We start from the raw sequence: 24,611 nt of genomic DNA, 5'->3' as shown, positions 1-24,611 counted from the left end.
TATCTTTACAAGAGACAAGTCCATCAATATTCATCATACTACTTTTGTTTCTCATTGCAAGGAACTTTTCCGACCAAGTCGTTCGTTCGCCTACGGTATAACAATCGTGAAGACAATCGATCGACATAATTTGAAGTGAAATTCCTAGCACCAAACGGCAAGAAATCCTCATTCGCGGACGATGAAGAGCGCGTGTGCGCGACGCCAGAGCTTGCGACGGAGTTAGTGAATGCAACCAGTGTCATGCAGTCGTTGTACCGAGTGCACGTGGAAAACGTTGCTCATGCAAGGGAAAAGACGGAAGTCCGTGGAATACAAAGGCGCTAGATCGTTTTAAAGATCGAAACGTTCATATTCCGAAATGAAGTACAAACGCATCGGTGCTATTGGCGCATTTTTAATCGCGACCTTGTGCCTGTTATCAGGTCTGATGTATTATTTTAATCAAGGTATGTGATTTCATTCATTATGATATAATATCGTTAAAAGATGATTCGTTATGATATAGCATCGTTAAAAATTCATTCATTGTCAGAAATTCTTTTAATTTGTTAGTCTTGTAGTTTGATATTACATTTCTTCGAAGTAGATGATTTAGTTATTGGATAATAAAACGTTTGTTCTATTAAGTTATATTATTGCTAATTGAAAGACTGAAGCTTCATAAAGGTACGTACAATGTATGTTTTATACCTTTATTTGTACCCTGAAGAAAACGTATTATTAAAGAGATCAATATTCAAAATATCATAAATATCTTGTAAGTGTTATACGAAATAGTAAGATTTCTTTGAAACGATTCGGTAATATTTTAAAATGTCACACTTCTGATAATTAATAAAAAGTTTCATTAATAAATCTTAAGCTTCATATTTGATAAATCTTACAAACGACAACAATCCAATAAATTGTTCCCTAACAATTACATATTACTTCACATTTATAATTATATATTTGCGTTTATAAAAAATAAAGAACTTAAACGATTGAACAATTACCTCGAAGCAGTAATATACCGTCTTACATTTGGAAACGGGTGATCGATCTAAATTATTCTTCAATCGTGACATTGACATTCTGTTGTTCGAACTCATATCGTTTGATAATTGTTGATAATTTGATTTTCCTAATTCCAGACACTTGCCCAGTGGGAACGTTCCTTTGTTACAATACCACAATTTGTCTACCACAGAGAAATTGGTGCGACTTGCAAAGCCAATGTCCTCACGGGGATGACGAACAAAATTGCTGTTAGTTCATTAATTACTACATCCATTTTAATTTTCACGACAAAGAGGTCCATTACAAAAAGATCTTCGAATAATTTATAGTTCGAATATGATACTTCCGTGTTGCACGATCGTATTGAACATATCGAGATACTCCTTTTTCGGGCAAGAACGAATTAAATTTAAAATTTAGTTACGATGTTTGACATTTTTATATACGTGTCCCTTTTATACAGTATAAATGCAATACCGAACGGGGCAATATAAAAAGTGTTACTTTGTATGCAGATGATTATCACGGTGTATTGGACTGGTTTGGCAGTGACAGAGATTCCGAACCTGTAAGGGAGTTCGTTTGTGGTAATGCAATATCCATAATTTATCGAACAACGGAACACAATATCGAATAACAGAAATAAAAATGCGACGATAAACCGCAAAACGCAATGGACGAGATAAGAATTGGTAATTTACGTGTTTTCCTCTTCTTCGTAGATACCACCGACATTCCTGTCGGTTGTAAGTACGTGAAGTGTCGCGCCACTTGTCACGACTACTCGGAAATTCCGAGAAACCTATCTTCTCAAACTACTTCCATGTACGGTTTTTAAGTATTAAAAAACTGGAATCTTTCGTAAAGTATACACTTTTTTTATTTTTATCGCGTTAGTGAATTGTTCTTAATTGTTGTGATTAATTTTTTAGAACTCTGTATAATAGCTCGATTAAACGCGTGCCAATGGGCGCCTTTGCGCAATACTCAGAAATCCGTATACTGTGAGTTTCTAAGATTCTTATTTACTTTGTGCATCTTTTTTACAAGTATCGCATAAATATATTTTTAATAAGAAAACATAATTTTTTTTAGATATCTTGATGGTAATAATATACACGAGCTAGAAAAAGGAGCTTTTCTTAATTTGACTAAATTGTTTTGGCTGTGAGTATAAATAGATTTAATTAAATCTTCAATGCTATTAGAAAATTAGTAATTACACAATCTTAATGTAATATACATAATGTGTATTTTATGAACAGAGCTTTGGATAACAATCAAATTAACGAATTTCTGCCTGGACATTTTACTGGTTTAACCAACTTGGAATCTTTGAGGGCCAATAAGAACAGAATCACTGTGGCAGATTTTTCAGACTTAGAAGGGAGCAATGCTTTAAACTTCATGTGTGTCATTTAACATAAATTATAATTTTGTAGAAATTTTGTACGATTTTAATCTTATGTTAATTTGTTACATTATTATAGAAATTTGAATGAAAATCAATTAACTTCGAAAGGACTGAAGTTGCCAGAATTGCCGGTATTAAGCGAGATGTAAGTTTACGCTTTATCGTTTCGCTGAAATTGAGGTATCGAAACTGATTTCGTTCTATACAATTTCAGATTGTTAGATGAAAATAATTTCGAATCAATACCCGATACTTTGTTCGCTGGATGTCCATCATTAAAATTACTGTACGTACGTAAGTAAATAACAAATATAGAAAATTAATCCTTTAACTCCTATACACGTTTTATATTCACAACTGTTATTAGTAATTTATTTATTCTAATCGCAGTCGCAAATACACTAATGACGTAATTCTTGTTATTCGTTTTATTTCAATTGTTTCGTTAATATTAATAATTAATCCTAATATTTCTTTTTTAATTAAAAATTAAAGGAATGGTGTCTACCTTAGCAAAATATTTCCTATTAAACTTTATTATTTTACATAAAAAAGTGTTACTAATAAATTGTATTAAGGAATTAAGTAATACTTTTTACTGACTTTAAACTAACAAGCAACATCAACCATTGGCCAGGAGTATGCAAAAGAACAAAATAAAGACGATCGATGAGGACACGTTCCGAAATTTGGAGCAGCTAGTCGAACTGTAAGTTCCTCGCGTTACCTCAATTTGCGAATGCTCCTTATGGCAATGTAACGAAGTTATGTCCCTCGTACATCACTGTGCATCGTGCAAAACGGATTTTTTCCCTTTCAGTAATTTGGCGTTCAACGAAATAACGACCGTCCCGCTGAATGTATTCCAACCGTTAAAAAATCTGACGAGGTTGTAAGTATACGAGGCACCGGTATCCACATAAATTGTAACGCTACACGTCTTAAGCTACGCGCGTGCTTGCAACATATTTACCTGATATTTACCGTCGAACGCACGGCGTTAGAAAAGCAAACGAGAGGAACGTCACGTATGCTGATGTTAAAACTTTTATTTATTATGCCGACACGTACGAAAATAAGGCCGATACGAATAGTCAATGTGATTATCGTGGTTTTATGGTAGAATTAAATCACGCGTAAAGATAGAATTATCAAGCAATGAAATGGAATAATTTTCGAAAATTATTGGATTAATATTTATTGCAGACAATTAGGTTACAATCGCTTTTATAATTTACCGATGGCCGTGTTGACTCCATTGACAAGACTGGATTCTCTGTAAGTTCTAGCATTAAGATTCTTCTAATAAGTTTAGAATATATTATTTCTATAATTTATTGTATTAATTTTCATATTGTAAAATTTCTACCAAAGCAAATAGCTAATTTTATGAAAATTTTAGAGATCTGGAAGGTATAAATTTGGATGCACTACCAAAAAACGCGTTCGCACTGTTCAAGCAATTGGACTTCGTGTAAGTAGATTTATCCGTATTATGTCAGACAAACCACTGTCCTTTGTAAATGGAACTCCTGTCAATGTATCTATCATCGGACATTGTTATTTTATGAATGCAATGAACTACATCGTTGATTTCTTATGATGATTCATATTACTTTTTAGCTACTTCAAGAAGTTTCATTATTGTGCGACTTACGCGCCGAAAGCAAAACGATGTCGACCCGTTAGTGACGGTAAGAATTTGAAAAACATAAAAAATGATAGATTGTTTTTAAATAATTTTTATATATTCAGTTATGATATTCAGTTGCAACTACTTTAGATGTTATGTTGAGTAATACCCGTTCTTTTGGTTCGTCATTAAATAATTATGATTTACCATGATCATTAATTTAAATGGTTTTAATTCCGTTCAATCCCCATAAAATACCTAAATGGTCGTTAATGAATTATGGGTTTGTTATTAGTTCATTAAATGGCTTAAAGGCTATAGCTGTTATAATATTACCGATGATTTTAATAACATCTATAAAATATGTAGTAATACATATTTACAAAATACTAGCAAACATTCTCATATATTTATGAACATTATTAGTTCTTTAAAAACTCGCAATATTAGTAAAAGAAATATCAATATAATCGGACGATTAATTCGAGATTGATTGAATCTTCTATGCAGGAGTATCGTCGTTATCCCATTTGCTCGATAAAACTTTATTACGAGCAGCAGTATGGGTAATTTCGTGTGTTACTTGTACGGGTAACGTGCTTGTTCTTTGGGGGAGATTCACAGCCAAGGATGAGAATCGCGTATTAACCATTATTATCCGAAATCTAGCAGGTACGTTATATCTTAAAAATTATTTAATATAGGTGTTAAATTCATATGTATATACTTACACGTTATTTAATTTTATGAATAATAAATATTATCAATATCAAATAAAAAAATGTTCAATATTTAAAAAAATTTTCTTATGCGCGTTCGAGAAAAATTAGACAAGATTCCCATTATTTGATGTATGGACAGGTATATAAAATACATCAAATATTTATTTAAAGGGATATAAAATGCCGGTCTCGTTTATCGAGTATGCTATAAAAATGACACATCAATGTCATTTAGTTTTAATATTGTCCATCATAAATCACTGAATCACACAAGCGTGATAGATATAGAAGTTTTATAATCTTTTTACAGTCTCCGACATGTTAATGGGGCTATATCTATTCATAATCGCTATAGCAGACATAACATTCCGCGATAATTATAATCAAGTCGCCAGTTCATGGATGTCTTCGTGGTATTGTACCTTTGTAGGACTATTGGCAATGACATCTTTGGAGGTATACTTATCAATTATATTTTATTTCAAATCTTTAAATAAAATTTTTACCATAAATGTATTTATTTTTGAAATCTAAGTACTCAATGATATCTACTTTTAAATGTCACGAAATTTCTCATATAAAATTTAATTAATATTCAGTTTAATATTTATAACAATATCTTTTGTATTAAAGTATTTTTCGTTTCCCTAATATTTTAAAAGCCTCATGTACATTATTTAACTTTTATACCGGATTATACGGATTTCTATTCGTTATAATATCCATGAAACTTTTGTGCGAGTCAAACGAAACGTATTTGAAGAAGACGAATGGCTGGTCGTTAATATATTGAAATAAAATCGATCCGTCAAGGTTTCAGTATTGATCCTGTCGTTCATGTCTCTGGAACGATATATGCTAATAGCAGCCCCACTGAAAGGTCACCGTACCATGACACCGCATACGGCAATTGCATCGATGATCATCATTTGGATCACAGGAATTACCCTTGCTCTCGTACCAGGTTCGTCTCCATGTTTCTTATTTGTCCATGGACCTCGGCATCATTGGTAACAATATCTAATAACCTGTCAAGATGTCCGATCGCTTGTTAACCCATCGGTTATAATACGAACCAGATAACATGCTCTTATTTCGTCAATTTGTGAATCAATTAAACGTTGCGTTGCGTCGATTGTTCTGATTATTCAAAAGCTAGGAGCGTATAGTGATTTGAAAGTACGTATGTAATTGTTGATTGGTTGATGGTTTATGTAATTGATGTAATTGATGGTTTATTAGACTCTTTTGGGAAATTTATTAAACTATTTATATTTTGCATTAAAAGAGAAAGGGACAATAGTAGAAGTTTCTGAATAATTGTATTTCATGTAACAAATACATATACTGAGACTTTCTTAAATTTTTACGCGATGAAAAAACTTTATTTTATTATAATTACCGAAATTTCCAAGTCGTAAGTTTTAATTCTTATATAGGTTAGGATATTTATAAGCACGTAATTAATTTATATTCACGGTATGTTAGGTTACCAAAGTAAAGAAGCGAATATCACACGGTCAAAGTGGATTCCTCAAATTTTTATCTGTCCTGGAATTAAAAAAAAATTCTTTTTAACATACCATGTGCACCAAGTATAATTAAATGTTTATTCTGTTGCAAACAATTATTGCATGTATAAAGTTCCCCGCTGTAGCCACTACGCAGAGATAACCGAAGAAAGGACAGCATTCTGAAACTAATTGTAACTCATTCGAAAGTGATTCTCTGGCGAAGCAGCACGAGATTTTACGGCGTAAATGGAATGTGTTTCCCCTTGCACATTGACGATCCGTACTTAATTGGATGGGAATATTCGGCCTTCGTCTTCTTGGGATTAAACCTTATGGGGTAAGCAGACACCATCAACATTAAAGAAACAACGATCTTAAAAGTAGTTCACCAGTACAATAAATTTTTTGTCTTATGCATAACAAGAAGCAATTGTAAAGATTATGTCGGTTTAAGTCTGTTCGCATTACAGGCTGCTTACGATTGGTTACGCTTACACGGGTATGTTTCTGAGCATTTGGAAAACGAGACACGCCTGTCCTTTGTCTGTTGGCGATTCCGAATTCGCCTTACGATTTTTTCTTATCGTTCTAACGGATGCAGCCTGCTGGGCACCAATTATCGTTTTGAAGATTAGAGCTATGATGAAGTATCCTATTTCAGGTAAATTATCTGCATTAGTATTACTAATTCCTTCCTGTTTTCTGTTGTTTTAATACTTATGACAGTTCTAATTGTGGTTATAATTAACGAATTGTCTAGTCCGTAAAACAAATGTGAAATTTTCTGACACAAATTAGCCCATAAATTCTTAGACTTAATTGACTATACACCTCTAGTATTATGTAATAATTTATTAACGATAATTTGATTCGTAATCAGTAGTAACAAATGCATTTTTTCTACGTCGCATATTAAAAATAGGCATATAAGGTTAATTGAAGTTTTAAATATAAGAATGTGTAAGGAATTATCGGCCTGTTTAATATTTAAATATTGTAAAATTGCATAGTTATATATAACTTATATACATATATATGATGTAAATATTTTTCACATTTTTCCGCATATAAAGGTTAGATTTACTTCATCCCTCTAGTTGAATATTTTGTTGCAGCTGATTTTTACGCATGGGTGGTAGTTTTTATACTACCTGTGAACAGTGCGGTCAATCCGTTATTATACACATTTACCACTCCTAAATATCGAGAAAGACTAAATGATGGATGGTTTGGAAAAGTACGTAACTATATGACACGAAAATCTTCCGAAGGTATATAATTTTGTCATTTTAATTAAACTCTAAATACTTTAATAAACCAAACTAAATTAATTAAATTCTCAGTAATTTGTATTTGAAAGCGTGTTCTAATGAATTATGTAATAATGATAATTATTGCTTATTTGCTGAGTTATCTAATGCAATTGATATCGTAAGTGAATATATTGCAGATACGTCTACAGCAATGAGCAACAAAGATAAAATGTTGTCTTTATCAGATGGGAAAGAGTATGACAATAAAATTCGATTTAATAAGAAGCAAATGCAGCCTGTTAAACGCAATCGTATGATATGATTTTTGTTATATTATATGTTTAATTTGTTGTTACTTAGAAGCTCATAGAAAAGACGAATAATATACTTTCTCGCGTACTAAAAATTAGTTGAAGGTTAACAAGTGGATTAACAAGTTGAATGCAATATTTGAACGTTACTTGCTGTAGCAGTACAGCACACAGAATAGATGGTTTTTATAAACAAGTAAGTACTCTGTTGTTAAAGATTTAACATAAGTAAACAATTTTATGTATAGCTGTTGTATATTTATATAACGAACTGTTACGTATAAAATAAAACATGATTTTCTGTAAATTGTCCGGATGATGGAATATGCATGAAAATGTTATATCGTTAAGATATTAGAATATAAAGACAAATTTCGGAAAAAGAACTAAATGAGAGAAAGACAGATCACTGTTAGATCTAATGCGGCAAAATCTGTGATCTGTTCTAATGATGTAACGTATATGAGCATTCCGTTCCGCTATTAGAAATATAAAACGACATTGCAGTTGATGCAAATCAAGAGAAGAATACGTAATTCAGTCGATAGCTGACCAATCCGAGCTCTAATCTAAACTGTTAATCGGTAAACTGATTCAAACCACTAAATTTCCAATAAAAAATCCTCAAATCACATAATTTCCAACCGATAACTTTCAAATTTCTAAACTTTTAGTAAAAAAATTTGCAAATTACTAAACATTAGATCGATAATCTTAAAATTGCTAAATTTCTAAAAATCAAGGATTCAAGCAACCAATTGAAAACTCGGGCAGCTGACATCAGAACTATCGGGGTGATAATTCACGGTGGCGGATTTTTACGATTGGTTCGCGACGGCACGGCGCGGACAGCACGCTGATTCGCACGCGATTTCACGCTATCGCCGCTTGGCCAGATTTCGCCTGGTGAGTTTACGACGCGAAAAGCATCGTTCGTGCAACTCACTTCGACTGCCGATTATGCACTCCTTCCTACGTAGAAACCGCGATTCGTTTTCTAAATCGTACATAAATTACTCGTAACGAAGAGCATGGGACGCGTTCCGAAAAATTTATTGCATCCATTCTGATCTATCGGCAAATCGTGTACCACGATGATACACCGTTATCGAGGAACCCGTCGAGGGGTCAAGTCGAAGCCGTCGTATCGATTTTCTTATTGTGCAACCGAGAGAACAGAATAACCGGCACGCTTTTTGTCAAGTCGCGGCTGGACATCGTGCGCCGCTTATTTCGGCGCCCAATGAACGTAAATAACCACCGCCGTATTTTACCGGCGGCACTGGATTGCCTAATTAAGTCAGCGGACAGCGCGTTAAGAGAGTCGACTGAGAGAATCCAGCGGAATGGTGGCGTAAACGTTTCTTCGTATAAAATATATCGAATTTTCGAACACTTTGTAGTATGTTCATGGACAATGCTAGTAGTCGGGAGTTGGAAAATTATCTCTTTGAAAGACAAAAGTTACAATACGAATTAGAGTTTCTTGTTTCTTTTTTTGTGAGAGAAAAATAAAAGACATTTTATTTATATATTCTTTATCTTTCTTTATCTTTTAATATAATTCAGAGACGCAATCCACTACCTCGATGATATGTACGTGGAAGACAAATTTAATGTTATATATTGTTCAACAGCTTACAACGATCATGCTTGCATATTTACCATACAAATTGAGGATCATCAATCAACGAAGCGTCAACGAAGTAAACATATGTACATATACATACTTACATAAGCACTTTATTCTATCGTCTCGTAATTATCCTCTTAAACATTAACCACAACTTTTTTGAAGTGCAAGGAAGTTAATTTCACGGTGTCATAAAATGGCACCAACTATCGGTTTTACTGGACGTCTTTCGTTACTTTGTAATTAGTTACAGTCGTCTTCTATTACTCTTGCAATTCGACATGCCCACGCTTTTCCTTGTCGTACAGGATTAGTTTCTATAGAAACATGGTGGTACCCCTTATTAATTCACTCAAGAATTAAATAGCGTAGTCTCAATAGGTAATTTAATCAATTAACTGCTGTCACCCACCATAAAATGCAGTCGATTATTTTTGTGGAAGTTTGTAGCTCGTCCTTGGTATACTTGAAATATAATTTGATAATTAAACTTCATTTTGATCGTAAAAATTCCTTCGAAATTCATGAACTGTGTGTATTAAAGTCACGAAAGATATATCACGCGAACGATTAAAAATTGATAACTTCGAAGACTTTATAACGTAGTAAAACAAATTGGCATGTCTTTCGAAAATTGCTACCTTGACGATATACATAATTGAGTTTTCACGATTAATAAGCGGATGCGACGTCAGCTACACGCGAAACCAGATGGAGACGTGTGTAAACAGAAAAATCACTGAAATATCATGGCGCAAATTAAAACGGCAATTCCATATTATAATTAAATGTTTTTATACGAGCGGGAATCGATGTTCAACTGCGTTACGACGGAACATAAATTATTATACCGGCCAAAAAAAGACGCATCGTTGCACTCTACGATTCGCCGCCACGTGGGCCGCCTCTTACACGATATAATGTATAATTTATGATAGATGGCCAATGGGAGGATCCCGTTAAGGGGCCTCGATACTTCCTGCAAGACAGTTCGCCTTTTCGGACTGATTTTTCTTCTGTCTTGCGACAACAACGCGTTTTTCTAGAGAAGTTTCATTGACCATTTGTAATTCTATTATCTATTTGTCTCTAATTCTACATTCAATTCCTTGACTTAAAGTTTAAAGGAATTCAAAGAATTCAATCAAACTTTAATGTTGATATAAATTTATTTAATTGATATTTCTTTAGCTAAAAAGATTGTTAAAATCTGTAGTTACCTCTAAGACTTTTTAAATACTTTAAATAAATTTTAGATTGAAAAAGATCATTTGTACGTTCGGGCAATCATATAATATTCATATGAAATTGTTTATATTACGAGTATACAAATTTTCAAAACTTTAGGTATTTAGAAAACTACAAATTGAGAAAATGATATTAGAAAAAAATACTCCTTCCACGCTTTATTCGATAAATTGTGATAAGTACGAAATAAAAATAGTCAAATCATACATTCATAAAATCAAAAAGAATAGAATTACAGAATACAAGTGCGTATTCACTTCTTTCATCAAACATCGAAGCACGTCTTTCATTTGAAGTTGAAAAGAAACTTCTGGCAAGGAAGAAGTTGTGTTGCATCACGCGAGAAGTTTCAGGCTGTTGATTAATCAATAAAAGTTCGTTACACTGCGTGCAAAATCTTCGTTGCATTCTAAAATCGCGTATAAGCATGCAGGTGAGCGTGCAATGCGTCGTCCTTGATCCACAGTAGGTGGGTATGTCGGTGCATGTAGCTGGGAAAATAAAGGAATCATGTGCATGGATCGCGTTGAGAAATAGCAACGAAGTGTACAGTATATCCGAGTCTGTGAGATGATTCAATGATTCCATTTGGAACACCGAGAGAAATCGTTACCCCGCGTGGAGAAGTAAGTTACGCGACTAGACCACTGTGCCTCTCGTTCTTTTCTCCTATTTCGTCTCGTTTAAATCGCATAGAAAATGGGGTGAATCTTTTGGCTATGAATTATTTTTAAACTGTAATCATTTTAATTCGATAAGTCTATACAATTTATCTCGGAAAGAGTTTTGCATTATACAGAGAACTTGGAGAGTTTAGTTTAAAAATAATTTCTATAAGTAATTTTTAACGATATAATTTTTAGAGATAAAATACTTCTGAAGTTTAAAAGTTATAAAGGAGGCGTTTGTAAATTTTCGTGACATTTAGATATTAATCTTCTTACTTCTTCGACAATTTGAAGTTACTACGAAAATGCAACATATAATAAACATAGTAAACATTATTTTTTTACTATATCTTATAATTTTCTCTGATAGAAAGATCTAAATATTATACCGAGCACTATCAACAAGATATTCTTTCTGTGATACTATATCTACAAGACATAGTATCATAAAAAGAGCATAGAATCAGTCATAAACATTACGTGCAAGTCGATAATTAACAGAAAGTAAGTCGCTCCTTCAACATGTATTTATATCTCATATCCTTCATAATCACTAGTAATTATAACTTTAAAATCGTTTACGTTTTAGTCTTCATTAGATTGATTTTGCCGTACAGCTTTTAATCAAAACGTTTAATTAATTAATCTATAAAGCCACTGTTCCAGAAAAAGAAACAGATTCATCTTTGACGATCATCTCGTCCTCTCTTTCCTTCCTCATGCCAGTCTACGAGCCAACTCATCGTTTAACGGTGACGCTAATCATTCATGCAAGATTCTTGAGAGATAAAAGACGAAGAAAGGAGAAAAAGAAAATATGGCAAGCAACTGGCACGAATCCAAGAATGGCGTACACGCTTGAAACAACAACCACGCGGAGAGTAACCCAGGCAGGTTCGATCGAATCGTGATTAATCTGTGATCGTTGGTTCGCGGACGATTCGTACATTCGTAGGTGGCTTCCTCAGGGTCGAATCGCAAAACTGTGGTCGTTGAATACGGATGAGATGATTCATAGAAACGCGTTTTCGTGCGTGCTGTTTGCTTTTCGAATCAATAATGCCTAGTTGGTGTACACGGAACGCGTGCTAGCTACATCGGCACGCTCATTATCTTGCAAATTAATTCCTTTCTAACGCGCATGGAAAAATGTCTGTTACTTCTGCGCGGCCTCTCGCGCGAAACCACGAGGATCGTAATTGTAAGAGGGACCGTTTTTCCACGGTATTTTTCGGCCTGCCAAGTGCTAAGGTACACGGCTGGCATCTGCATGCAACAACGTTTCCCCGTGGGGTTAAGAAACGTGCCCACGAACTTAGCAAAATTCAGATGTAGATTCGAGTGAAGGTGTACGCGTTAATAACTTCACTAGAACTCAGTGGTGCGATATGAGATAGGAGTTGTACGATGTAAAGGGAAAAAGAAATTGCGAATTAAATTTTGTAAATAATACTTGAAACGAATATACGTATTTCGCTTTTCGGGCGAATTAAAAAAGTATGATTTGTCCTTTGAAATATTTTGTTTTTTCTTTTTTTCCTCTAATACTAGAAGAGTATATTAATGATATGAATTGAAATTAAAAAATTCGTTTGTTTTTTCTTATATCGAATTAAAAGCGTTGGATTTATTTTATTTCTTTAGGACTCCCTTTTCTTCTGATCGTAAGAATATCTATATTTAACTTAGCTCAAAAGGCCCTTCTGTATTCTCTTGCAAAATGTGGAAGAACGCGAGTTACTATTTTTAAAGAAAATGTATGTATACAATAATTTTAACTTAATTTCATTTTTATTATCATCGTCACATTCCTTTTTCTCAAAATTCATTGCGTTTTAACGACCGATTCAATAACTTCAAAGTACTTTAATGTACCTGGTTTCAGAAAAGTTCTACATATAAAGTGGATTCACATGCGAGAAGCTATTTGAATAGTTCAGGTTTCTCATTAGCGAAAGGAGCTACGAGTTTAATATTTATATAACAGCTATGCGATAAAAGTTTTAGGGTGTTGAAACACCTTTCATGTTGCAGATATTCAAAGACGACTGCGTGGTAGCGAGTTAATTAGCTATTAAAGTAAGGTAAATGAAATGTCGCAATTTTTTGCCTTTCTTATGTTCTGTGATACGTGCGCCTCTTTCACTAAAAATAGGTGTACATGAATATAATTGTTACTGTAAATCATACTAGCAAAAGTAGTAGATTTCTGTTCGTCTATCTCCATATTCAAAAATAAAAATCTTACTGCACAATACGAATACCTTCATTAAAATTGTTTGTACCAAGTACTGATAATAATTTTTTCACAGATTCACTAATTATACAAATTTAATACAGTAGTAGTACCTATGTTGAACAAATCAATCGTCTGAAGTCATGAACAATATGAAGAAAAAGACGAGTCGGGAAAATCTAAACAAAACTAAAAAACAAACTTTCACTATATGTCTGAATTACTTATTATTCAAAAATACCAAAGATCTTTCTGAATATATCAGACAGAGAATTTCTGGATCGTTCAAAAACTGGTATCAAAAGAATAGTCGGTTTCCTTTTTTCATTTTTTACAGAGAACGCAAAAAACACGGGCAATTAAGTGATCGAGCACGAATGTCGGACATAGGATTTTTATCGAAATTTAGCGGTACGTCGGCGGGACCGTTGTCGCGGTTAACACGCGGTGACTTCCGCATTGCAGGCAGTTTTTCGAAACGCCTGGGAATCCTTAAAGTACCTTAACGAGATGATGACTCCTCGAATCGTACGGTTACGATCTCGAATAAATCTGCGCGACCGTACGAGCTGGGCACGTTAATTAAGTACGCGCCTTTCCTAGTTTACTGTGGAAGCTTATGCAAATTGATCTCGAGCGGTACTGGATATCGTATAGCTAACACAAAGATAAAATCGCCGCGCCTTTCTCCCGCGTGCGCTAGCGTAAAAGAAAAATCTCTTCTCCTGTTGTCCTACCCTAAAAAATTGGTTCGATATGTAATTAAACGTGTTGCACTGATTTGCTACGTTAGGTGCATGCACGGAAATCGCTGAGCCGCCGTGATACACGCAGAACCGAAAAAATTCCTGACGATCTTGAACATCAACTTTTTTTTATTTTTATTCTCCGTTGATGAACGATTGGTATTACAAATTAGTTTATGCTTTGATGTTTCTTGCGAGAATACGTGTTACACACGAGACGAATATTGAAAATCTCTGAGAAAGTGAAGGTAACCTGAATGTTTGAACAAGCTTAACATTCTTTTCTCGTAGGTATGTTAGTTTTTTGTTTAAAAAAAATACCTTTAATTTCAATCATTATTTTAATCATAATCTCTATTTCGAACATTCTTTGTAAAAATCTTGACTGAAATGACAATAAATGACAGCTTATAATTATCTAATTGGACATTCCAATCATTCAAACATAATTGATCAATAGAAACGAGAAACTTTTTTTAAATACTCATTAATCAATTTTATCATATTACGAAAGTATCTGTCAAGGATATATAAAAAATACCGGAACATATCCTAAGAGAACAACGAGAAAATCGTATATTTTTTCTTGCAAATAACCATAAATCTCTCTAAGAGGTATCTGCATGTTCGTTTCGACATTAGAGAAAGCTTTAAAAAATATTATAGCGATTTCTAATGCGAAAATTGAAATAAATGAATCTGTTCAAAAGTATCTATAAATCATCGTATATTCTTTGTGGAAATCATTTTTCGTTCAACATTTGTAACCTTAATTGCCTTTAAAAAGATCTACTTAGTTTTGCACGCGTGTGAAAGACAAGTGAAAGCTTGCCCTTGCGGAAAAGTTGATTGACTGTGCGCATAGAATTTGTGAAAACTGTTCGAGGTGCAAGTATTGCCATCGGTAAAAAGAACGACTTTGAGTAATGTTCCGCGATTGTTCTTACATTGTTTCTCTTCCGTTGATTCGTCAGAGAATGTACGTTCACTGGCACACTTAAGCTGTCTCATTGTATTTAGCACAACTTGTTAGAAAAAGAAAAAATTTCGAATGATAGATAAAAATTAAAGATGCTCGATAAACGTCGATTCAATGCCATCTTCATTAAATTAAATTCATATCAATTTTCATTAACATATTTATCGAGTAGCTTTGCTGCTACTTCCTACTCACAGAAATCATCTTCTTACAATACGACAAAAAATAAATTCGAAGGTCTGTAAATTAACTCATTCAGGGACGACGTTCCTGAGAAGACGTCAAGTAGATACAAGATTTCACTTGCAGTTTTTCTTATAAATTAATTTACGTGATTGAATGTTGTTTTTTGATATCGTAATTATGGAAGGAAATTGGAAAGATTCTTTTCAATATTTTTTTTTAGTGGCTCTCCTTTCTCTATTTATATTCTATAATTTTACACGTAGAAAAAAAAATATATATATATATTTAATACCATGATTTTATGATGAATTATTTTTCTTATATGAAAATCATTTTTATTATGAAAACTCTGTTTTATCATAATATTATGGAAGATTATCTAATTATCTGATACAATAGGCTTTTGTAAAATGTACAAAATAATATTTATCGCTCAGAACCTTGATTTCTCATTTACTTGAAGTATGACGTATCTATGTAGCTAGTCGCATTCAAAAACAATCGGTAACGTAATCAAGTCTAGAGTAAAATACTAGGAAAACAACGGAGCAATGCTGTTGAGCCGATCGTTTACCGTGACTGTCCGCGAGGGCATCGAGCAACGGGAAATTTATCATCGCGGTCCAGAACGAGAAATTTGTCTTGCTCCATGGATATCGGAAAAATGAAGGGGCGGTTTACTGTTAGCCGACGCGGAACGGTATTCGAATGCATTTGGATAATTTATCCGCGGAGAAGGGGACCCCGGTAACAATAGGTTTTCAGGCCTGGCTTATCGCGTCAGATCGGACAAGCCTCGCCACGGCTCTGCTTTATAAAACCTTACTAAACACGGTCCGGAGAAAGTCGCCGATTATATCGACTTAGAATCAACTATGACCTCAAACGGGAGCCTCCTGCGCACCGGAACGAAAATTGTTCCTATACATATGTACATACGTATGTACCTATGTATTCGATATTATCTAGGGAGCCTTCTTGCCTGGTGAATTACCATGTTTGTGGAGATACACGGAAATATTGAGAAAGAGTAGATAAATAGAATAGAAATTGTACACGTTGCAGGGCGTGTATCGAATTACGTTACTGTATTATACGTATCTATTATTTTAGAAGTTTTCTGAATGTAAATTGACTGTTTTCTAGGATTACGCGAGATTTTTTGAAATGCATTGGTGTTAACATTGTTGGAGAAATTCTTGCGGAAATTGGTAACGAAAATTGATATTGATACGATGATCAGTAGAAATTATTTTCTTTATGGGAAAAACATGAAGGATTAAGTATATCCTTACATCGATGTTGAATTTTGAAAATAATGTTACTCGTTTACTCGATTATTCTCGGAATATTAAATTTGTCGATTCGTCGAATATCGAATTCATTTATTCACGAAATAGTTACAAACAGTTTTCATACCATCCTATCGTGTGGTTGTATCGAAAATTTCTAATTCAATCTTCCACAAACATACATAAGAAACTACATAAGTTAGAAAACAAACAATGACTCATTGTGAATAAAACAAAGATTTGCATCGACTTCTTTCTACCACCCTCGCACTTAAATTTTAATCCAGCTTCCGTATCTTTCACGATATACAAGCAACTCTATTCATCACTATCAAAACCGCAGCGTTCCGCGAGTATTTACGTCAGAGCAAATCGTATTCATTAACGAATATACTATATAAACAGTAGCTGTGGCGCCAGGTATTACACAATATCTAGTCGAAACGCGTGGTTTGAGTACGAGAAATGGAGAGTTTCAGAAGCACGTAAATCTTGGAGGAAATCACCGGCGCGGCGGCCGGACTCTGAGACAAAGGACAAGTCATATAAATTGCTGGCAAACCAGCGCGATACCGTGTATGACAAAGAGTTGCCGGTTTAGATACCGGACACAACGACTTCTAGTTCTGTTGTCATAGCGGCGGCCTTTTACCTTGTTGCTCTTGCTCACGATCGGGCCAGCGATCTCGCGATCGATCCTCCAGCGAAGTCGTGTCTTCGTGATTGTTCATCGACGCCCTGGAATATCGAGAGCGTGCTTTTACGTAATTAGGAATCACTTAACCCGCGATACCTACCGGTTCCTCGGGACCAAGTTGATCAAGCCGTTGAGAAAATTGATTGGGATAAAAGCATCGTTTTATTCGATTCGATCGTTCGAGGGTAATTAGGATTGCTTGTCCTATATTGGCGAATAGTGGTGCAAGTTTCGAAGGGTTTGTGCAACGTTAAGAAGAATGGAGCGCAGGAAAACTGTACAATTTCTAGGTTTTTAATTTATGACGAACTAATTCTAAGTTTCAAATGGTTTTCCGAGATGATTTACGGTGTAATAATGATGTAACGAGCGGACATTAAATATTGCTTCTTGCTGGATACGCTGCGGTGTGATTGGAATTTAAGACTCGTTCAGATCAGTCGGGTTGTCTGGATTCAGCAGTCTACCAGTGTGAACCTATTACTTATAGTTGACTTGAAATTTCCTAACGAGTTTCCACCCTTGTACTCATTAGCCAAGTCCCGTGAAGTTAAGTAATCTGAAATAATTTTAGGTATCTATTCTCTATTAAGTGACCGTTTAAATACAAGATTCTTGAACTCAAGCAACGGTTAAGGCGGTTTCACACGGAAACACGCGTATCGTAATACACGCATCGCGAGTCACGTACCGTGTGAATGTCACTGTTTGTTTAATGTTTCGTTTGTCGCTTTCATATGTAAGTATCGTTGCCAAGGCACGAAATTACAACGAAACGAGTATCGAGGTACTGCGTCTCGCGAAAATCGTCATGTGAACACCATTTAATTGGCGTACTGTACTGTATGTATGTATCTATCAGACGCATGTTACGATAAGTGTATCTCCGTGTGAAACCGGTCTTAATTTGTACGAGCACAAACTTGAAAAGGAACCATTTAAATTCAATTACTTAATTTTGATCTGAATGATTGTCGTAATTCTAATTGCCGTAATCCGAATGGGATTATAGAAATTGTTCAACAGAATACTTCCGAAAGAAATATGCGTCTTTTAGTTAAAAAGGGAATTGTTAGCAACAGCTGATATCAAAGTTTGAATTACGCTGGAGTCATTGAAAGTTTAATTAATAAAATACAAAAATTACTGCCAATCACATCGGCACTACACAGGTACGCGATTGCAGAAACAGTAGAAAGTTAGAGTACCGTAGCGAGTGAACGCGGCAAAGAATTATGGCAAATCTATCGGCACAGCGTTCACGATTATTTAAGATTTACCGTCTCTTTTATCCGTTTACCTCCTCAGGGTACGTAACCCGACGCTAGCCCGTAATAATCGATTTCAGAATAAAATTCATGTCGTCATGATCAATCGATACCCCAGAATTCTTCACAGTTCTACCTTCGAAATAAAAACACAGTTTTCCCAAACGAAAAATTTTTTAGCTTCCCGAAATAGATTCTTAGAACGACTAATTATCGTCAATTCGTCGTGCCTTAACATCTTTGAAACGCAATTAACATGAAATTTCACGATTTTCCATCGTCTAAATAGGGTTTCCAATTTCTTAACACGTCATGCAATTAAAATACAATTTTTCTGCATTTCAGACGATACAAGTTTGCATGTTTCGCATCGTAAATGTGATCACAGTGTTAATAAAATGTTCAGCGTGTTGAATCACGTTAAATATAATGCAGATGTATCTTATACTTTTTTCAAATCGTTTGTGAAACATACATGAAATTGTGTTTCGAGTAGAATGTTGTAATTGCAATTGGTGGAAATGATTTTATTCTATTTGAGACCTTTTAAATTGTAATTGACGTAGAACAGAAAATACATATTTATCAAATGGTTCAAATTAATTTAAAAGATCAATAACTAAACTCTACATTCGAGCCAGATGTTAATGAAGTAAGATCTATATTCCTTCCAAATCATAAACCTCATTTCCGCATCCTGCACAGAAATCTTATTTATAGGTACTTTACTTATCTACGCGAAACTGCCTCACCTACAAAATAACGTTACTATCGTCGTAATAATTTAGTGACCAATCGAATTCATAAAAGTTACCCATTTCCTTGTTCAATAACAATATTCAGCAAGTCGATTGATAGTCACGTACGCTATTCGCCTCGAAAATGCAACGACTGCGTTCAGTATTCATTTTCGTCGGGGCAATCATCATTTGAAATATGTAAATCGTCGATATCTAGTGATCTCGGCACATAAATCAAAGGTTCCCGCGGAATGAAGTTAATCTCGTGGTCCAACACTCGGAGCGGCCGATCAATTTTCTAGTTATCCATCGGTTTTCGCCTGACGCGAGTTACGATAACTGTATTTAACATACCATCGCGGTCGCGTATCGAGTACGTAGCATTGTTTAATTTGCATCGTCCATTGCTAAACGGATGCTATAAATTTAGGTATTTCAGAAAGAAAGGAAAGAAAGAGAAAAGATGCAAAAATCATGACTGTCGCGAATCTGATTTACAGGCGGGATATTATGCTAGGGAACGATCGTTGCTTGATCGAGACACGTATATGAAAAATGGATACCGTAAATTATGGTTACTGAAGGTTATGTATCAGTTTGGAAAGCTTGAAGGGTGAACGTCATATTTTTCTAGGTTATCAGATTACCATCAGAATTGATAGTAATTACTTTAATTGTGCGTAGGTGGTTCGTGTGCGATGTTTAGGAAAAAATTCAGTAATAGGAACACACAACTTCTTACATTGCCTAGGGGTTCCATTATATGCAGTTTTGAATGTGTAGATATCATATTTATGAATTTAGTATTTAAATATATGAAACTGTCAGTAGGAGGTTTCTGAGCTAAATATAATGTTATATTTTATATTTAAAACGTTTTTAAAATAATCAAAGTATAAACATTCCTAATATGTTCTAAATATACTGTTCAAAAAAATTGTGCAATTATAAAATAACATTATTTTTTCTACAAGAAAACGTTCATTATCATTCTCTTTACTTAAAGCTCAGTTAAGCAGAATAATTTTTATATCTACCAGATTTTTCTATATCAGTTTCACGATAAAGTTTTCGTGAAAGAGCCAATCGGAAGAGCGACCGTGGGTCTGACAACGAGACTGACAACCAACTACAGACGCGAATCAGACGTCTGACTCGAAATCCATGCGAAACAGGCGCCACGAATCTTCCTTCCCACAATTACGAGGGATAAAAATTCTTTTGCTTTTCAGTCACGCGAACTCGCATTCGGACCACGAGAGAAGAATTCACGTATAAGCCACTACAGGGTTTCTTTGTATTCCATTATATTATACTATTATCTTCAGTCAATTTTACGGATTTAAACAGAAGAAATCAAACATATCCACCTAATTCTTATCTGAAATAAAATAAAATCCTTTAAACTTAGATTTCATATTTAATAAAGACTACATGTTCTTAAATTGATGTTATTTATTTAACAAACGTAAACTTCTCTCAAATGGCTCGGAAATTGTCGAATACGACGTTATTAGAACTTATCACTGAATTATTATTTCCATTAAAATAAAATTCCTCTAACTACTAATTATTCTATTCGACAAAACCAAAGTTTCTTATATTGAGATTACTTCTCTATGATTAAAGTTTCTCACAGAGTTATAAAAATGACAGTAAAATTACGAAATTATTAGATTATATTGTTCCTGTTCTCATTTTGCTCGCAGATTATTCACACTCAATAAAACCTATGATTCTAATAAATCATCAGTGATTCATGCCGTTCGAAACCCGTTGAACGGTGCAATAATTCATTCATTAATACGATACCGGGTGTGAATGATTGAACTCACGGTGAAAAGAAGTTAGAGAAAACGTTCGTCTTTGAAATGCACGTGAATGGAAGGAAAGAAACGGATCTACATAACGCCTTGCACGGCCGAGATTAGAAACGGACAACACACCGTTAGATCGACATTAGGTCGCTCGGACATCAGTCGGAAAATTATTATAATCGCACGTTCGCTATGTCCGTGTCTTTAATGACAGTCAGGACATGGTCGTCAGGTTTTTGGGGTGGATACGACTCTAATTACATCTCTTCCTGGATGAATGCCGTATGCTATGAACGTGTAATCTGCCGTGTTATCTGTATCGTGAGAAGGCAGTCTTTTATTCGCTTCAAAACCAAAAACTATCCAAGCTCCACCGAGTATTTTTGTGAACAGACGCGACGCGGAACACACGCGAATGCCAATTAAAGGTAAGTGAGGATAATAGTTTAGAATCTACGGAGTTTTTCGAGCTCATCAAATTGCAATGGATTCGAGAAATAAATCTAAACAACGTGATTTAAGAAGCGGCAGAAAAAATTAGATACAATTGTAGCAGTAGAAGCAAAGTTTCTCTTATGGCTCGTTTAATATTTTCCGAGTAATTTTATTGTAGTATTGAGAGACGATGTACGGTGAGAGACAAAAATATTCTTACAGATGATTAATTGCAGAAATAGAAGGAGAAAAGTTTTCTATTACGTATACATTATAGTGTTGAGATGATGTATCCGACGTAGTCGGCTGATAAATAAGAAATTTTTCTTCCTTGAAGAAATTGTAAATTCTATGTTGCATTAGAAACTACTTGATTATCCAATATATTAAACTGTAATAGATAAAATTCAATCAAAAATTAATATACCTCATTAAACAGTGTTCATATACCAAGGAACGATATGATATGTTTACATATCGCCTTGATAGCACAGATGGAAAGGTAAGAAGTGAGGTAGTGTTTAGATGATATATCTGACGCGGTTGGTTAGGAAATGAGAAATTCCGCTTTTTCGAGGATCGAATTCTACGTAGCAATAGGAACTGTTGCATTTATTTATCGGATATATCGACTTATAATTGGCGAACATCAACTAGAAGTTAATATTTCACTAAGAATAGGTGCCAGAAAATGGTGAGCTCGAAATACCAGCGATATACGTATGTACATATATTTAAATATATCTTTCTCATAATATATATTAAACTCCTATATTTTATCAACCTTTACATACATATCGCCGTGATCGTATTCTTATCAGAACGTTCATCCGGTGTCTGAGGCGATCATCGAACATTTACCAACGATCAACATTAAGCTCACTTCGGCAAATGCATAACGCGATTGTAATTTATTCGAATAGTACCGATACGAGATTCGCTAAAATGATACATCGTGAGCGTAATTTATTAGAACGATTTCCGGCCGAAGATCTCTTACTCTCCTCCCCTTCCACAACTCTTTTGTAATAACGGTCCATAACTGAAAGATCAGAATTATAGATCGTCGGTTGCGCCCGGTAACTAATAGATAAATTAATTATAACTTCCTCAACAGTTTCGAATCTCTCCGTGTGCGTGCTCCGTTTGATCTTTATTCGTCTTCTTTGCTTAATAACAGGAATCAACAACGATAAGTGATAACTGTCACGATGAGTCATTCGATTATACTGTCTCTGGAAATATAAATTTCGCGTTATACAAACAGCACGATTTTTCATCTTCGACTGCGAAGCAACTGTAACTGGTATTATTGATTCCGTTAATGTTATCGCTCATCTCTTTTGTTATCGAGACCAAGTATCGCTTCTAAAATCTTTCTAAAACGCTCGCTGCTCGAGAGTGTACGGTAACTTCTTGGCAAACGACGCTAAATCGATAAAATGTCCCTCCTGTATCGGTGATCGACGTGCTTTTCTCGGTCAGCTGTATGCGCGAGAGGCTGTATACGCGACTCTAGTCTCAAGATCAAGGCAAGAGTTATAGACCAGGTGTATATCCACTCATTACGTTCTATTACGTTCCATTACGTTTCATTACGCTCGGCAGGTAGGCGAACGGAATAAGGTCGGAGAGATCGACAGGAAATAGGTAATAAGAGGATCACCGGCATCCTGTTGTGTAATAATTATTTCTCTCCTGGACGTATTGACGTAAGTGTTCGACAAACTGCTAATTGCACCGCGAACGATTAACGGGGCAATTAAACATGGCTCGCGTTTACATGGCATGTTGCATAGATCCTCCAGTTCGATATTTCTTTCAACGAATGATATCTTTCAAAGATTTACAGATTTATTTTTTTTTCTTTTCTTCAATTACAATTAGTGTAGCAGAGTAAGAGGAATATACGTTTTAAGATTTCATTTTTGAAACAAAATGGGTGCCTCGACGAGGTAGGAAGATCGTTAGATTTTACGAGATAAAATGGTAAAGTCATGTATGTAGTAGATTTATAGTACATGTAGTTTGTATAATTGACTGGAACATTTGATGAATAGGCATTTAACGATTTGATAATTATTTATTAGAATTTTATACGACACAGTGGCGATGGAAACGAGAAATGTCAAGCGGTAACGTATGAATATATATGTGTATGTAAATATATGCACGAAGTTCAATGACATATTGTTTATTAGGATTTAAAAATGACCATTGTCACGATCAGCCTGAAAGAACAATGACGCGAGCCGATTTGCGATGTGCCGTACCAAAATTAGCATTTTCGTCAAGGAGATTAAGCATCGAGGGAAGGATTCGAGCACCATTTGAAAAAACAATTCTATGGTCTTCAAGAGTTCTATGAAAGTCGTGATTGATATTATGTTGATGCGTCATCAAAAGATTCTAAAATTTCAAATCATTGTTTGTTTCAGACATCCAGGAAGAAAAATACAATTACCAAATTTCTATTATCAACTCTTTAGTCAAAACTTGAATGTACACTGGCAACTAAAGTAACAGAATAAGAAATATATTCAACGTCAAATATATACTATATACAATTTAACTTTTTTCATCGAACATATAATTTTATTTCATAAATTATTTACAGGCGACGTTACGTACTAGATTAATCGATATATAAATTTTTTTTGATCGATTAAAAATCATTTCACACAAAGATATCTAAAAAAATAAATCTATGTATTACTTCGAATTACACGTTTGGTGGTTCTTAGCCATCGCTGAACTCCACCCACGCGACGTGATTTTGCATCAAAGGTAAATCATAACGCTGCGCAGATATTGGAA

General features: G+C 34.5%; 1 protein-coding gene across 1 annotated transcript; it reads left to right on the top strand.

Moving 5' to 3' along the window:
* Nucleotides 1-275: 275 nt before the first annotated feature.
* On the top strand, nt 276-10,531 carry LOC122566118 (relaxin receptor 1). Its single transcript, XM_043722884.1, has 21 exons — nt 276-449; nt 1,137-1,250; nt 1,518-1,589; nt 1,725-1,827; nt 1,935-2,006; nt 2,098-2,169; nt 2,268-2,411; nt 2,493-2,561; nt 2,631-2,702; nt 3,054-3,125; nt 3,237-3,308; nt 3,623-3,694; nt 3,819-3,890; nt 4,040-4,110; nt 4,560-4,721; nt 5,082-5,227; nt 5,585-5,735; nt 6,493-6,622; nt 6,756-6,946; nt 7,401-7,556; nt 7,736-10,531. The coding sequence occupies exons 1-21, from the start codon at nt 362-364 to the stop codon at nt 7,858-7,860; spliced, it is 2,226 nt and encodes a 741-aa protein (XP_043578819.1). The 5' UTR covers nt 276-361; the 3' UTR covers nt 7,861-10,531.
* The last annotated feature ends 14,080 nt before the right edge of the window (nt 10,532-24,611 follow it).

Source organism: Bombus pyrosoma, linkage group LG1 (assembly GCF_014825855.1).
Source record: "Bombus pyrosoma isolate SC7728 linkage group LG1, ASM1482585v1, whole genome shotgun sequence".
Taxonomy (NCBI): domain Eukaryota; kingdom Metazoa; phylum Arthropoda; class Insecta; order Hymenoptera; family Apidae; genus Bombus; species Bombus pyrosoma.
Note: the sequence above shows the minus strand (reverse complement) of the source record. Positions and strands in the feature narration are given on the sequence as shown.